This window comes from Arvicanthis niloticus, chromosome 20 (assembly GCF_011762505.2).
Source record: "Arvicanthis niloticus isolate mArvNil1 chromosome 20, mArvNil1.pat.X, whole genome shotgun sequence".
Lineage (NCBI taxonomy): Eukaryota > Metazoa > Chordata > Mammalia > Rodentia > Muridae > Arvicanthis > Arvicanthis niloticus.
In genome coordinates this window covers 24,384,053-24,402,000 of record NC_047677.1, presented here as the reverse complement: position 1 = coordinate 24,402,000, position 17,948 = coordinate 24,384,053, and the positions used below count along the sequence as shown (strand labels likewise).

Below are 17,948 nucleotides of genomic sequence, written 5' to 3'. Positions count from 1 at the left end.
TAGTCAGGGTTTCTATTCCTGCACAAACATCATGACCAAGAAGCAAGTTGAGGAGAAAAGGGTTTATTCAGCTTACACTTCCACATTGCTGTTCATCACCAAGGGAAGTCAGGACTGGAACTCAAACAGGTCAGGAAGCAGGAGCTGATGCAGAGGCCTTGGAGGGATGTTACTTACTGGCTTGCTTCCCCTGTCTTGCTCAGCTTGCTTTCTTATAGAACTCAGGACTACCAGCCCAGGGATGGCACCACCCACAATCGCCCTGCTCCATCACTAATTGAGAAAATGCCTTACAGCTGGATCTCATGGAGACATTTCCTCAACTGAAGCTTCTTTGTCTTTGATAACTCCAGCTTGCACCAAGTTGACACACAAAACCAACCAATTTTGCCTAAAAAGTGCGCATTAGCTTCTAAATACTTGTAAGAGAAATACATCTTACTAAGCCAAGTACCATAAAACCTAGAAGCAGAGAAATGTACTCTAAGGTCACTCAGTGGACAGTAGACAAATCAGTCTTTTTTGAGAGCAGTGGTAATCAATAGCAAGCGACGGGACCTTGATGTGGCCCTCTTGAATAATTGACAAGGCATCTTTTTTGGACCATTTATGGGACTATGTTTAGCATTCCATTTAGTGCTACAATAATTCACCCAAGTGTTGACTCCTCCTCTATTAACCAGGTGGCAGACGGCAAGTAACAGACACAGAGCTATTATGTCTTTGTGTGACCATCCAAGGGCTATCCTTCATTCAACCCTCGTGACAGAAAGGTTACCATCCATCAGGAGTACAAAGTCCCCGGGGCACCTCCAGCACATGGAGTGGCATTTCCTTGTGCTTCCCTCCCTCCAGCAAATGTCTCAGCATCGTGCTAAGGCTCTCGTCCCAGGAAATGAGCACTCCTCTGTTTCCTCTGAGAACCTCCAGGAAGGAGCTAACCACTACATCTCTTAGGGGGCAAACAGACTCACTCTAGGTCTGTAGAGAGGAACTGGATATTCTAAGACACGGAAAGAAACCTATCTGGACAGAAAGCCTTTGTTAGAAGCCTGAAAGGCCATAAGGTGGAGATAGTAAGCTCTGGAAAGGAAGAGACCTGGGAGATGGTGAAAACCAAACACTCTGACTACAGAACACTGACAGGCGGGCGGTTGATAGCAGGAGTGGGCAGTAGAGGGCACAGAATGGAAGAGCAAGTTATGGGAGAAGAAGGGAGAAAAGGGAGAGAGAACAAAAAGACTGAACCCGGGCTGAACAAGGACAACAATAGACATGTTAATATGCACAACAAAGGAGCTGGGGGGCAGGGCCTCACCATAGGAGAACTACAGGCAACTAAGACTCCCTGAGAGGAAGAGCAATCGTCTTCCTCAGGAAAGAACACACCAGTTGGTTATCTAATACCAAATGGGAAGCCCTGAAGACATACATACAAGCAATACGTAGACTGAGCAGGTTGTCTTTATATAACTAAGAATATATACGCATATACATACTGTGATGTTTGTTCTTGGTTGTCAACTTGACTACATCTAGAATTACCTAAAACCCAAAATTGGCCAGGCACACCTGTGGGAGATATTTATTTAATCGTCTGAGGTGGGAATATCTTTGAGGTGGGAAGACAACCCCTAATCTGGGCCACACCTTCTGCTGGTAGCCTATATAAAGAACATGGAAGAAGGAAGTTGCTCTCTCTGCCTGCTTGCTCTCCATTCGATAGCTTTCTTCAGGATTTCAGCATCTACTGAAGACCAGCCAAGAAATCCAGCCTTGTGGACTGAACTACTGGATTCTTGGGCTTTCCCTTGGTGGACAGCCATTGTTGTCAACTACAGCCTATAAGCCATTTCTACACATATAGGGAGAGTCATTCAATAAGTTCCGTTACTCTAGAGAACACTCACTAATATATGTATATAACAAGAATATGAAAAAGAAGGCCATGAATTTGAAAGAGAGCAAGGAATGGTATTTAAGGGGCTTTAGAGGGAGAGAGAAAAGGATGCAATTATATTATAATCTCAACAAATAATAATAAATAAAAAGAAAATGTAAATAGAACAAAGAAAAGACAAGGAGGAGACAAGGAAGATGAAAACAGGGAGAGAGGAGAGGAACAAATGGACAGAAAAGGGACAAAGAGGAGGTGGGGAGGGGAGGGAAGGAGGGAAGGGAGGGGAGAAGAGGAAAGAAGAGGAAAGGAGAGGAGATGGGAGGAGAGGGGAAAAGCGGGGAAGGAAGGTGGGGAGGGCTATCCATAATTTTGGGAAGGAAGAATTATTTAAAATAAACAATGCAAATGCAGCTCCTATATGGTTCTCCAGTGTAGGCCCTGACTCTCCAAGAATCCAACCTAATTTGGATCCCTTATGGCAGCCTTGGGCTGAGGGAGGTCAGCTGACCTTGATGTACCCCTTGCTGGTGTTAGAACAACTGTACCCCCAGAGTGGTCCTGAGGGCAAGATGTCTACCAGAGGAAAAAGGCAAGGGAACAACAGACTGTTTACCTCACTGCTGTGGATTGCATGACCCAGGTCTTGCCCTGAGGAAGTGGGGCCCAGGAAGAGGGATTGTAGAGACAGTTCCCATTGGCAAGCCTTCACTAGGGCACATGATCAATGCTCCTGTAATCCCAGTTTGGGAGAGCCTGAGTTGGCAGACATCCTAAGCTACACAATTTCAGGCCAGCACAGATCGTGGAAGAGGAGGGAATGTGAAGGGGCCTGGGATGTAGCTCAGTGGTTGCAGCACTTGCCCAGCATGTACAAAGCCCCAGCACCACAAAACCAATTTTCACCTGACTGTCATCATTCCCCAGCACTTTTGATGTCTGACCTCCCTCAGCCCACACAGACTTCAGAAGCTGGACACTCAAGGAAGAGAGAATGAAGGTTTCCCAAAAAACTGAAAATAGAACTATCATGTGTACAACTCAGCAGTGCTTATGAGTATATACCAAAAAGACATGAAATCAGTATGCAGAAGGGACATGAATATTCCAGTGTTTACAGTGGCACATTCATAGCAGTCAGCAAGTGGAATCAACCTAGGTATCCATCAATATATGAACAGCTGGAGAAAATGTGATACAGGTAGATAGATGATGACAGAGATAGATGGACAGATAGATAGATTATAGATACAAACATAGATATATAGATAGATACATACATAAATACACAGATTCATACATACATACATAGATGATAGATGAGAAATACATAGATATATAGATAGATACATACTTAAGATATCTAGATAGATACATACATAAATACATAAATTGATATATACACAGATATACACATATATACATATATGCATATATAGAGATTCATATACAGATACATAAATATATAGATTGGTAAATAGATATATAAATGATAGATACATAGATGATAGATGACAGATACATACATAAATACATAGATTAAACATAGATGATAGATAGATAAATAGATAGATAGATAGATAACCTTGTCATCTGATACAAGATGGAGAAAACCAAAGGACCCGATGCTAAATAAAATAAACCAGGCAAGGAAATACAAACAACATTTAAGCTTATCTAAAAATACTGATCTAGAAGCTGAAAATCAAATGGTGGTTATTGGATTCCAGGGATGAGAAAGGAGGACGGAGAGGGGATGGGTAGTGGGGGAAGGGGGAGTTACAGACAGAGTAGAATAACGACAGTTGATGTGTTTTACATTTCAAATTAGCTAGAAGAGGTTTTGTGAATCTTCTCAACACAAAGAGATGAATTTTCAGTTGATAAAGATGCGAATTACCTTTATTTCCTCGTGCACAACATACTAAAACATGACAATCTGTCCTATAAATAGGTACAGTTACTATGTATCAATCAAAAACAAAAATAAAGACCTGCCCACACCCTCTTGGCTAAGTTCAGCAGGTGACTGCATAAAGGAGCCCCAGGCAGCAGGGGCTTCATGGAGGCCATTCCTCCCTTGGAGAACCAGAAGCTGGGGCTCACACTTTCTTCCCTGATCACACAGAGCCTTAAAGCCCAGCAGGCAGCCCTGTTCTCTCTCTAAGACCCCAATCAGGCTCAGCCATCAGCAGAGAATGCTCATGGGGTACCACTAGGCTGGGCCAGCTATGAGAAGTCATGGGAGACACAGCTGACTCCAAGTCTGGCCAAAAAGACCCATAAATGTGGTACTGAAACCACATTCCATTCTGCCCAGCACACTCTGGATAGAACAGAATAGTCATGGGAATGTTTTATTTGGGGGACGGGGAGATCCAGATTGATTGGATCAAACCCAGGGTATTGAACGTGTTAGGCAATTACTCTCCCACTAAGATATTTCTCTAGATTATATGTAAATTTTTAAGAATAAATGTAAGACCACACATAGAAAGGTGTTCGTAGGGAGATTGGACGGCTGCCGAAGACACAGGAGTGCAGAGTTTACCAGGCCTCAGAGCTACCAGATGTCCACCCAGAGGGGTCTGGGAGCACTACAGTTCCAAACAGGAGGAGCAGTGGGCACCAGCCCCACTTGGCTGTCCAAGCAGCTACTGGGAAACCAGTAGAAAACTGAGATTCAAGTACTTCCAGAAGACATGGCAGCATCTGCGAAGAGACACCACAGCCAAAAGACACACACTTGTAGAGGTTAGAGAGAAGACACGATCTCAGCTACACATACCTAAGGGCTTGTTCAGGGAGCCACCTGCATACTCAGCAGGCATGACAGGAGATGACCGTCAGTGGCTGCTCTGAACACTCCTTCAGCTCCCTTCTACCCATCTTTCCTGGGGTTCAGACCCTAAATCCACATTAGCCTTCATGACAGAGACATGTGGCTAATTCAAGCCTCAGTCCACCCCATTAAGAACCCACCAGCAGGAAGCCTAGTGGTCTCAGCTGTCATCCTTACGCCCAGTGCCTGTGCTGGCACTGGGGAAGTCAGGCAGGCAGGGTTCATAGGTCACACAGGGCTTCTGCCCCTCCTTCAGTTTACTGTTGTGTAGAGAAAGCCTGGCCAATGAGGGTTAAAACAGGATTACTAACTAGATAGCACTCCCTCCCTCCCGGGAGCCAGAAGCCGCTAACTTCAAAGAGCCACAGAAGCAGTTAAAGATCAGAAAAACATTTAGCCCACAGAAGGGGAAAATGAGGAAAGAGCACTACAAGCAACCAGGGGAATTTAAAACAGAGTCAGAAATGCCTGGAGGGAAGAATAATGAAAGTAAAGAAGACCCGGGCCACTCCTGACGGCTACTCCTGACATCGCCTTCCCTTGGATGAAGCTGCTGGCATCTGGCCACAGAAGGCATGTTCTGCCATGGCACTGGCCTCCACACACATTCAGATGTCACCAAAGGACCTGACCATCACAGATGTTTTAGGTCCAGTTCATAACAATCCCAGAAGGGCAGCTTAGGGTCACAAAGAAGTGCGCCTCAGCCCACAAGCCTACTAACAACAATAAAGGCATTTTTTGGTGCTGATTGTCAAAAGCAGTTCATGGATTAGTTTGAGGACGTAAAGGAGCCATTACAGCTAACCCCAAGCACACTTATCAGACTATTAATCTTACGTGGAAAAACAAACATTTCCTATGATATCTAAGTTTAGGGGAAAAAATATTGCTGAAGCTTTAAGGAAAAAATAAAGGGACATTGGTATACACAGACACTGCAAGCCAAATAATGTTCACAAAAGACAAATGGTGAGGAGTCAGTGTGACTGTGGAGCTCGGGGCTGGGGTGGGGTGCAACTATAGGTAACAAGTATACTTACTAACCATGAGGCACAACAGACACCAGCCATGAGAACCAACCATGAACGCCAAGCATAGGTATCAACTCCAAGGACTCACAGAGTACACCCAACCCTGAATAGCAACCAAGAGCATCACCCACGTGTAACGACCATGCACACAAAGCAGGTGCCAAGCACAAATACCAATCGTGAGCACCAAACATGTTGGTCAAGTAGAAGCATCAACCACAGATAATAACCACACACAGAAACCATGTGTTTCGATCATGCACACCGACGTGTATCAATCATAAGCATCAAGGACATACAACAAACACACTCAGTAACCACCGTGACCACCAATCATATGGCTTAACCACACGAAACAATCATGATTATCAACCAGGAGCAACCAATGTCACACATCAGCCATGAGCATTAATCATGCATATCAAACATCATCACTGATTATGTATGCCAGCCATGAACAACCAACCTTGCATACCAAATTTCATCAATCACACGCACCAGGCATGTACACATATGTGACCTTTCCAAAGGATGCAATGACCATGGTGCTGGAGGGTCAAGAGTCTGTGAAGAGGCTACCCACAGCTTTAGGTGTGAAGCTTTCTGCTCATCCAAGTCTTCCATGGGCCTTGTAATGAGTGTTGTGGAAACAGCTTCGTATCTCATAACTCTGTGCCTCTGCTCAATAAACAATTCTACTTCCTTGGAGCAGTGATGTGTAGGAATCAGCCCTACCTGACCACTAATGCAGATCTGTATCCATTAAGCACTGATGGTGTCACCTTTCAGCCCTAGGCTCTTCCCACTCACACAACTCCAAACGCCTGCCAAGGTTCTAACACAAGTGCATCAGTGGATGCCCAGAGGCTGTGTCCTGACCCTTCTATAAAAGATGCAATTTAATGCAATAGATAGATAGATAGATAGATAGATAGATAGATAGCCAAACAGACAGATAGTACTTGTCTTAGTCTGAGCTTCTATTTTTTTGTGATGAAACACCATGACCAAAAGCGAGTTGGGAAGGAAGGGGTTTACTTGGTTTATACTTCCACATTGAGTCTATCACCGAAGGACATTAGATCAGGAACTCGACCCTGACAGGAACCTGGGGGCAGGAGCTGATGCAGAGGCCATGGAGGAGTGCCTTGCTCCTCATGACTTACTCAGTCTGCTTTCATATAAAACCTAGGACCAACAGCCCAGGGAGGGAACCACCCACAATGGGCTGGGCCCTGCCTGATCAATCACTAATTAGGAAAATGCTCTACAGGCTTGCCCACAGTCTGAACTTATGGAGGCATTTTCTTAATTGAGGTTCCCTCCTCTTATATGACTCTAGCCCGTGTCAAGTTGACATCAAACTAGCCAGCTCAGTGCTCAAATTCTGCTTGTCTCTTTGCACCAAAAGAAAGAGTATGACAGGTTTTAAAATAGCTTACAGTCCCAGCAACAGCAAGACCAGAAATTATTTGACATTTAAAACCTCTAAGCCTTCATTTTTCTCCCCCCCACACACACTTTATCCCTTCACATTTTAAAAATAATTTTCTACATAATAAATATCTGTGACTTTTCATTGAATAGATATTTTTATTGGGAATAGATATTCCACGTGGGTAAGACCTTGAGAAGATAAGGTGTCCTTCAAAGTGGCTGTTCAAGGCCTCCCAAGAGCTTTTCTTGATGGTTAGCAATTGTTGGAGGAATGTTGGAATGTTTAAATCCAACAGTATCATTGGCAAGCAAACCTGCAGAGGATCCACCAAGGTCCATTTCGAAAGCAAAAGCAGCTTCTTCATTGAAGCGCACTGTGTCTGATGACATTCGTTATACCTTCTAGGTATCCTCTGACATATGCCAAAGCTTCTTCCTTCTTCCTTCTCTGCAGTATTTTTGGGTTCATCCCAGTAAAACAAATGTAACATGCCTTTGTTAATGTGGCTCAAATCCATAAGGAGAGATCCAGAGAATTCCACTAATGATGGCGGTGGTGCTGAAAGATGATTTCCAAATCAAAGGATGCCTCAAGCAACGTGCTAGACACACCTGAGCTCTACTGTTCTAGCTGCTGTGGGAAGGCCTTTGTCTCTTAATCACATGGCACATTGAGAGCGACCGACCACGCAAGAACCAGCAATGAACAAGCCCCACCTCTGACAAGCATGTTTTCTGTAACAAAGCTGCAGAAGAAACCAAGAAATCCAGCCTACTATTGGCTATGCAAGACCCCAAGTTGTAACTTAATGGAAATAAATACAACTAATAATAAATAAACACCAGGACAGTTTCCTCCCAGGCACCCCCTGCCCACCCTCGACACCCTCTACATTAGGCAAGGCCTAGCACACCACAGTTGCATTGATGAAGCTGGTCCTCTCTCCTTCTGTGCACTGCTGAGGACCCATCTCCTACTCTCTGAGCACACTGCATCTGTCTTTGGGAGACAATGATTTTAAATTCTCTCCTCCTACTTCTATTGATCTGAGTTGCAAACCCTGGCTCACATGAGACATATAACTCATGGGACCACATACATTCCATGAAGAAGTTCATGCTTACAGATAACCAGTGTATCCGTGAGCGATGCAAACACGTGTAATGAAGAAGCGTCCTATGAACTGTAGCCCCTTTAAGGTCTCCCCAGATAGTTCAATCTCTAAGTATACATGAGCCACGGATTATCAAAGTGAACTTTAAAGAAAAAGCAACCAGAGCCAGGGGTGGTGTGTGCCTTTAATTCCAGCACTGGGGACAAGGCAAGTAGATCTCTTATGAGTTCAAGGACAGCCTGGTCTACAGTTCAAGTTCAAGGGCAGTCAAGGCTACATGAAGAAACCCTGTCTCAAAAACCTAAGGGAGACAAGAGAGGGTAAGAGGAAAGAGAGGGGAGGGGTGTGAGGCAGAAAGAAAGCAACTGTAATAGAATCCAAATAACATTAAGGTTTTCAGAAACTCCCATATAATAACTTCTCTCAGTGAGCAAAGGGGCTCGCAACACAACGTGCAAAGTCACTCACTGCTGCCAACACCTTCAGTCTGACAGCCTATTTTTAAAGGTTAATTAAAATTCCAATACAATGCCCATGGCATATGCATTCCTCATTCTGCAAATTGGAAGATCTCCCAAGCACAGCAAACCAGATAAAAACTGACCTTGTCTTCTTCAAGAGGACCTATGAAGAACACTTTCTTCCAGCTAAGTGTTCGCTGACATTTTATTTCAAAAAATGTACCTGGAATGTGACTGTGCTGGCTGTAAATGGTGGGACTAAATACAGGCTGAACTAAAATACTCATCAGCAACAACCAGGTAACTGAGAGCCAACTCTGCCATGTTCGAAGCGACCGTGTGCAGCCACACCACAGGAGGGGCTGAGACCCAGGCAACTGCAGAGCTTCCCCATTCCCTCAGATCAAGGAAGTAGGCTTGCTTTCAACAGAGGCCACCAGCCAGCTGATCCACAACTAAACAAGATGGTCCTCCCCTGTGGTCTTTCTTAAAACCAAAGATAGCCTTGCTTTTCTGGTTGCCATTGGGCCCCTAGTCTTCAACTTCAATGATACTTATGAAGATCAGAGCCACCGTCTGTGGTGAGACATAAGACCTGGATGGAGCAGTGTAAAACGTGAAACACACCCCGATAACCATTGGGCTTCTGTGTTCACTGATGCTCCAAGATCCAATCTCTGTAACATGGGACGACTTTGAATCTAAAGGCAAAGTATGACAACACACACACCATGTATACACACTCACACACACATATACACACATATACACATGGATACACACTCATACACATATATACAAACACAGTCACAATCACACACATACACACACACCTGTCCACACGCACAAATAGTTCTCCACATGCACCCTTAGTATCCCATATACAATGGGCCCACTAGCAAGATCCCTCCAGGGTCCCCAGGGGGAAAACCTCATTGGTGATGTGAAAAAACCTATTTGCTCACAGACAGGTCATAAGGGAGTAAGGAAGCTAGTATGAAAACTATTGCACTAAAGCTCCTGACCTCTGTGCCACCCTGGGGTAGGTACCACAGAGTCCCTTTCCCTCCTTCTCCTTCTGTAAGGATTCCCACAAGGCCTAGGGGAGGTCCTGGGCTTCAGGTCTGGAGAGGATATTGAGAGGTCCCAGCCACACTGCAGCATCAGTCCCAAGATGCAAAGGGAAGTATACAAAGGTGACCAAGCCACACTTTGCACACTTAGAGAGCCTTTCCATTCTCTGTATCTAGCAGTGGTCCTGCTGAGGTGCCACCTGCAGCTATTGCCTTTCTCAAAAGCTAGTTTGGGGCTGGAGGTAAAAGCAACACAGTTGCCAAGCAGGGTGGATATGTGTGACTGCTTAGGACTGGCTGGTCTGCTGGACCCCTGCAACTCCTCTTGAGCTGTCAAACCACTGCACAGAGCTACCTGTCACCTATGTGCAAACCTTAACAGACAAGGGAACATCCCTGCCACCACAATGTTCTATGACTCCTCCCACATCTATAAAATAGCATCGTTAAGCTTGAAGAGCATCTGTTACTTTGATGTGGGGTGAACCAAATAACATGGTCAGAGCTTGGTCAGGGCTACTCCTGTTTGGAACAGTGTCCATCAGTTAGCCAGTCTGTCGAGGAATAAGAAGATTCCTCTAACCTCAAGGCCAGTTACACACCCAACCCAAAGTTCATATTGCCGGTATTCAGTTAACTAGCTACCTCACAGAGCTGTGGTAAAGAACAGAAAGCCCACGCATAGTGGTACATGCCTAAGAACACCAGAACTCTGGAAGCTGAGGCAGAAAGATTAAGAGTTCAAAGCTTGTATGTATGGACCATATAGTGAAACTATGTCTCAAAACGTTTAAACAAAGACAGATAGAAATATTCTGTAAAGCATGGCGCACAATAGGTGTGAAGGGAATGATAATTTAGATTATCCACTAATAACCACCAGTAGAATCAAAAAGCAGCAAACATTGCTGTCTCTGAAATACTGTTCTCACCCTCACCGAATCCTGAACAGACAGGCTTGGCTCTGAGGCAAAGCTCTCAGGTCACCGGCTGTCTGATACCCTATCGGGTATCTGGCTCCTTTCAGAATCCAAACATGTCTATTCGTTCACGACTGACTCTTTTTCTTCCAAAGTCCTTATTACATCCAAGACCAAACCATAACAGCTAAGCCAAACAGACTGGCAGAGGACTGTGGTTTCAGGACCCAGCCTGACACAGTTACATCTACATATCAATCTGTGGGCTATTCCACCCATTGGTAGGACTACTGTGCCCACACCTTGGTGGCATGAAAAAGGAAGACCATAGCTTTTCCATTTGATGACTGGGGATTAGGTTAATGTGTCTTCATCCACCTCGGCCACCCTCTACCCTGGACAAAGCTCTAATGACACCAGCTGTCTGCTACCCTGTGGGCTATCTGGCTTCTCTCAGAATCCAAGTGCACCCAGGAGGTGAGAGACGGCAACAGGGTGAGTTCAAAATCAAGCTTAGATACATAATTAATTCAAGGCCAATCTGGGCTTCATGAGACCCCGTTTTAAGCAAGACCAAAAAGATACACAACACAGGCCTGTGATGAAACTCAATGGCGCGGTACCTGGCTAGCATGGATGAGGCCCACACGTATGTGCCAGCTCAGGACGGAGGAAGGGGAAGGGCAGGTGGGAAGACACGGTATAAACAAACTAATTAGCTACTGGGCCTGCTTTTCTGTCATCAAGGGCACTGTCAAACTTTCCACAGTCCTTTAGTCTGTGAAAATATCTTCACCCTCATACTTCATGGAGTGCTGCAAAAACACCAGCCAGTGCCCGGAAGGGCCTCCTGAACGCCAAGAACAGCACTCTTTCCCACTTCCTTAGGCCAGGTCCATAACCAGAGACCAAGATGACCGATTGGCACAATATAAGTATGCAAAATAGAGGCAAAGAACATTGAAAAAATAAAAACACTTGTTAAGTAGGAACCATCACATACTTAAGTCGTTATTAAATCCTTCATATTAAAAAACCTAATCTTCCAGTTACTCAGTTGGAAGACATGCTACCCTTCGGGCAGAGTCCTTGTCTGTCTGTCTGCCTGTTTGATTGTTTTTTTTGGATTGCTGTGGGTGGAATCCAGAGTCTCTGGCATACTAGACATGTACTGTGCCACCAAGCTACCTCCCCAGCCCCAACGTAACTCTTAGACTGCCCCAATAAAACCCAGTTGACAATAGTTTGGGATGTAAAGGAGGGCCCTCACAAAGCTTACATAATTATGTAACAATCAGCACAAGCAATGTCAATAGTTGTATAGTTACCATCAAAGCCAGACTTAAACATCGCTGCAAGAAACGACACAGACAGAAATTACCAGCAAATGAAGCGGCTGATGACCCAAACTACGGAACAGGCACTCCTAACCTGGTGCAAAATTTCTAGGGGCAGCATCAGTAACTGATTTTTTTAAAGCCTCATCTCAAATCATTCATGTGAGAACAGAGTTAAGAGGCCCTGCTTATCAGGTTGGGGACTCCAAGTGTGCTGAACATGACCAGACCGTGCTCAAATGGATGTATTTTGTGACTTGCAAAATGAAACCAAACCAACCCCCCCAAAACAAACAAAACAAAACAAAAAACCCTCAATACATTTAATACCTGAAGCAGTCCCCAGATTCAGCTGTAACTGAGTTAAGAACACAGGTAAGCTATATAGATATTTGTCTGTAATTTATACACCTTAAAAGTTTACATATCTCCTATAGCCCAAAAGATCTGAGAAGCTTCTAATCAAGAAAGGAGAAACGGAATATATTTACGGTTCCTATAGGTCATAGTTGGTGTTTGTTAAAATGATGGAATGGGGATCTGCTTATTAAACAACATGCAGCAATATCCAGAATTCAGCCTCACTGGGAACCATCAATACAGGGACAATCAATTTAGTGACACTGGAGAACCAAGAGCCCATTTGGAAGCGATTTTTAGCTCGTCTCTGCCTTCTCAGCTTACAGGTGGCTCACACCTGCATAACATGTAGCTTCAGTCCTTGCCTCCTGTCACATCCATCACTGTCCCCTAGACTGCTTGCTCATCGGGACCTAATGCCGTCACCTCAAAGTGGTAGTGTGGCCAGAGCGGTGTGGCAAAGCACAGAAGGCTTCAGGCTGACCAAGAAGAAACCCAATGGCTACTGAAAATCAGTGAACAAGAGCTGCAGATATTACAACTCTGCCTCTGCTACTTTGCTTCCTGAACATGATCAAATAACACTAGACTGAATTCTGGCTTTTCCGCAGAACCTGAACTCGGTCCTTTGGAGACAGCTGTGATGGAAAGCCTGCACTCTGGCTGACACAACAATAAGAAAAGAAGTTCTCAAACTCCCTCCAAGTGCGGACATCCTAAACCGAGGTGTACATGGCCACACAGAATCAACCAGGGTCTCAAAATGGTCAAGTCCAAACACTGATTCCTTATACTCAAGAACAAATACTAATGCTAGAAGCTCCCACCTTGTGGGCAGACAAGTTCTAAAGAATGATCTGAACAGCATTAGTTCCCAGAGCAGTCTGAGGCTGTGCCTTTTCCTCTACCAGACGCTTCTGTAAGCTCCAGGCCAACTACAACTCCTCCAGGTGAACTGGACCCTCACCTGTAAGCCGTCGTCAAAAGACCCAAGCATCTCACCAGAATCACTGTTCCAAAAGTCATGTAATTACTGAAGCAGGAGAAAGCAACCAACAAATCTTGCAAATAAAAAACCTTTAATTCTGATGTTAGATTAAAAAGCAACATGGGCAAGAAAGAAAAGTTTCAAACCTCTAATGGAGCATATAGCTGGATTTAATCACAATTAAAAGCCAAATTTAAAATTTGATCCTTCAGTGACCATCCTAAGAAGGCACGAATATTCCTTGTCTAACTTTACCCACCCTCTTTTCCTGATCCACAGAAAACTCAAACTCAGCCATCCACAAAACATCCACCAACTAAAGCAGGAGTGAAGTCTATATAATGCAGTCGTGCAAAATCTAATAACGAAAATTAAAAACAACTGTCCACCTGGGAAAGCAACCCTGTTTAAGAGCCCACAGCCGAGGCTTGGCTAAAAATGCCAAGCCCAAGCAGAAGACAATGTAAGTGTTCTGCAGACTCTAGGTAAAGTCCTTTCTGGGACAGCTGTAGTTGTCATTCTCCGGGCACTGTCTTCCAACTCTGCCCTCTCCCCATCCTCCACAGCTAAGCCAGCGGCAAGAGAAGGCTAACTCCTTCAGCTCAGGGATAAGTCTACAATTGGTGACCTGAGACTAAAGAGCAGGACTGGGGAGGTGTGGTAGAAGATGGATATTTCTGGGGAATTGGAAGGGTGACCAAAGTCAAAGATACATGGATGGATGGATGGATGGATGGATGGATGGATGGATGGATGGATGGATTGACGGACCGATGGACCGATGGATGGACGAATGGTAGAGAGCGGCAGGACACATGGCATGTCCACCTAATGAGAGGATGGGTTCTGCCTCACATATGAACAGGTTCTTGGGAGCTGTAAGCACTGTGCTCATGTGCTTGGAAACTGACTCAAGGTGCCCACAAGAAGTTGAAGTAAGGATTGGAGGGAGGTCTGGGGGGGATGCTGTGACGGGATGTAGCCAAAGAACTGGTAAAGTAAGAACTGACAGCTAAGCAGAGTCACTGGAAAACAGAGAAGTTGTGAAAGAAGAATAAAACAAACGAGTGGGCCACGGCGGAGCCACGGCTGGCTAGCCTCCTCTACTTGTAATCACAACTACTCGCACATCCACGTGCGCACAAGCATACACATTCCCACACAGTGGCGCCATGCCATTGGGGTACATTCTTACCTTAGCCACTGGCACGCTCCTATTAGTCGCCACGTCGCACAAACTGGAGGTAGAGCTGCCTGCCGCCGCTGAGAGAAGGACCGGAGAACGTGGAGGGCTGCCTGTCGCCCCTGCAGCGCCGCCTGCGAGCGCTGGGAACGTACCGGGGCCCGGGCGCGCGGGAGGGCTGCTCCCGGGGCTGGCGCCCGTGCGGGGCCTCTGGCGGATGCCATCCAGTAGGCGCACTAGCAGTATGTTGGCCGGCAGCTCGTCCACACCGCAGCCCACCAGGATGCGGCACTCCGGACAGCGAAGCTCGTGGCGCGAGCACACGATGCTCTCCAGACAGCGTCTGCAGAAGGTGTGCTGGCATGGCAACACCTTGGCCGTGGTGTCCAGGCGCTCCAGGCACACGGAGCATTCCAGCAAATCCAGCAGCGATGACTCGTCCATATCCTCTTCAGCCCTCGCCTGAGCCCCCTTCTGCTGCTCACCCTGCCTGTCCTCGCCCTCACCCCGAGCTGCGGTGGCCGCCGCCTTGGACGCGCACAGCCAGGACGCTCCAAGCAGCATGGGGGAGGCGCCCGCGCGGGCCCAGCGAGCCGCCTAAGTCCAGCAGCGAGAGCCTAGCCCGCCGAGGAGAGCGGGCATTCGCGCCTAACCCGGGCGGCCGCTGTCAATAAACAGGGTTCGGTCCTCCCCCGCGGCGTGCGCTGACTGCCCGAGGCGCTGGCCTCCACGATTTGCAAAGTGACACGCCGAGCCTGCCCGCGAGCCGGGCACGGGAGTTCCGAAGCCCCGAGGCAACTCCAGCCAGCCGAGCGGAATCAGCAGCCCTCCTACGCGCGCGCCCCGCCGCTGCGGGCTACACCTGCGCCGCCGCGCCGCCCGCGCCCCGGAGCCCAGCAGCGGGAAGTGCAGGGAGAGGCCGGCCAGGTCCCCGGGGAGACCGGGGCGCGGCGTGCGCGCTCCCCCGCGCCGCAGGAGAGCTGCACCGCCCCCCTCGGCGCCTCCATGCGCCCTCGGGCTGCCAGGGCGCCGCCGCCTTGCTCAACTAGCCCAGCTGGACCTCGTCCCTGGGCCGCCAGCACGTGTGCGAAGGGGGGGGGCGCGGTGGGGAGGCGCGGAGGTCACAGTCACAGCGGGGGTGCTGGGAAGCGGACACCTCTCCTGCCTTGGGGCTTCTCCCTTTAGGCCACCTCCCGGGCTCCGGAGAACTTCCCCTACGCAGGCTTGGCCCTGTCCCCTCTGGATGCCAGACTCTGGGTTCTCCGCGAGCTTCAGGAAGGGACGTTTCTTCTCAACGCCTCCGCGAAGGAAAGTTTGTGAGCATCATCCCGACTGCTTTCTTCGCCAGCGCTGGAGAGCAGCCTGAGGACGTATCCGACACCCAGGCATCCTTCTGGACGACTCCAGGGAGCACACTTGCTTGTGTCACCTCTCCTGCCAGCACACACAAGTGACAGCTGTGGGTATAGGTGCTCCCTTGGGGCGAGAGGGGAAGGAGCTGGAGATGGTGGGGTAGGGGTCTGCCCGGGCCGCGACTACTCTCCTTCGGGAGGCCGACTGCCCTCTCCAGAATCACCGATGTGTGACTGACGCCGACGCCCACGCGCCAGCACACCCTGGCCGGGCGCCGCGCCCCTGGCGGCGCGGTGAAAGACTCCAGCGCCCGCTCTGGTGTGCTCTGATGAACCCAGCTCCAGATATTCCTCGTGAGGCTCCAGAGAGGGAGAATTTGCGCTCCTTCCCGATGCCCGGGTTTCTGGGAGCGTCAGAGCGACGGAAGTACGTACGAGGACCGGGAGCAGCAGGGAAGTTTGGCGGTGGGCTGCGGTCGGCGTACAAGATTTCTTGCCGCGTGCTGCCCCCTGGTGGCCCCCTCGTGTTCCCAACGCTCTCGAACCCGGCACAGGCAAAGGTCCAGCGGATGATGCACAACTGGGAGATGCCAGGGCAAGCATCCAAAGTGGTGTGGATGCCCCTCCTACCGCCTGGGCCGCCCTGTTGTTTGTGAAGCTGAGTGTCACTTTTCCTCGTTTTATAGGGAGAAAATAAAATTTGCTGATTCTTAAGTGCCAACGTAATACCTGCATTGTTTTAAAGCTCTTAACAACCCTGTGAAATAATTACTTTAACTTCATTACACATGTAAGGAAAATGAGTCTCATTATTATGAAGCTGTTAAATTAGATGTCGTTTTTTGTGTCCACAGAACCCAAATGCATAAAGATCACATGGTAGTAGAGCCATGTGTCCCTTATAGTATAGTAAGTAGTATCGTCCACACTGGGTGCTCAGTAAATATTTGTCAAATGATCAAAAGAGTGACGAGGTCTCCTCATTCAGTTATAATTTGAATGCAGTAATTAGCACTTCAATTCCAGTTATCCTGAGTTCCTATCGGCCACTAATCTCTGGAAGCTTCCTGGAGCAGAGAGTTGTCCCAGTCAATCTCTGTATCATTTACATGAGTACTGGCAAGGGTATAAGTAGAATTGTCTGTCTAGTTTATGAATGGGGTAGGGAGGTAACTGACTTTTGCTCTCAGACCTTTACTCAGGAACACCCAAGGAGAATCGGTGAGAGGTTCCAGAATGCCTGGTTTATGAGTACGGATCAGGACCCAGGAAAGGGGGGTGTGCAGACCTCCTCAGGCACAGTGGGAGACTGGCAGAGGACAGAGTTGTCCATGATGATGCTGGGTACTTTTGGTTGGGTGCAAGAGAAATAAATCTTAGGAGAATCTTAAAAGGTGCAAAATAAAAGCAGTCTTATGGGACCACAGGCTAAGAGCTGAGGCAGATTTGTGCAGAGGGATTCTCCTAAACCTTATTCTTCCTGTGCTCCTGCTCTGCCCTAGCACCTCTACCCTAGCACGGCCCACTCCCACAGCAGTCAGCCCCAGTCGCCAAACTCACAGGAAGGCTGGGCGGGGCATGCAAACCAGTTTAGCAGCTGGATTCAAGTGCTACCTGTGACTCCCCAAGGGAAAACTGCCGCAATCTCTCATTCACTGTTCTAAAGAAATGATGCCAAGTATTGTGGTATCTTCCTGCCCTTTAAGAGACTTAGAGACCTTACTTTTTGTAAGAATGTTCAACAGTTGACAAAAAAAAATCTGTTCCCAAAGTTAACCAAAATAAATATGTGACTAAATTAGCCCAAAAGACCTCCAGCTCGCAAGTTCTGGTTGAAGTATCCCAGTATAGTCCACAAAAGAACTCAAGGGTGTGGCCTAAATAGTTGCAGCATTACAAGTACAGTTTTAGGTTACTTGGCTAAAGTTTTGCATGTTCAATAAACCAAG

General features: G+C 47.3%; 1 protein-coding gene across 1 annotated transcript in view; it reads right to left on the bottom strand.

The window, feature by feature from the left end:
* The window catches only part of Sh3rf3 (SH3 domain containing ring finger 3), a 310,035-nt gene extending 293,625 nt beyond the window's left edge, over positions 1-16,410 (bottom strand). The window contains exon 1 of the mRNA XM_034523766.2: positions 14,660-16,410. Coding sequence (XP_034379657.1) covers positions 14,660-15,211 — 552 coding nt within the window. The 5' untranslated portion in view covers positions 15,212-16,410. The remainder of the gene's footprint in view (positions 1-14,659) is intronic.
* Between the last annotated feature and the right edge of the window lie 1,538 nt (positions 16,411-17,948).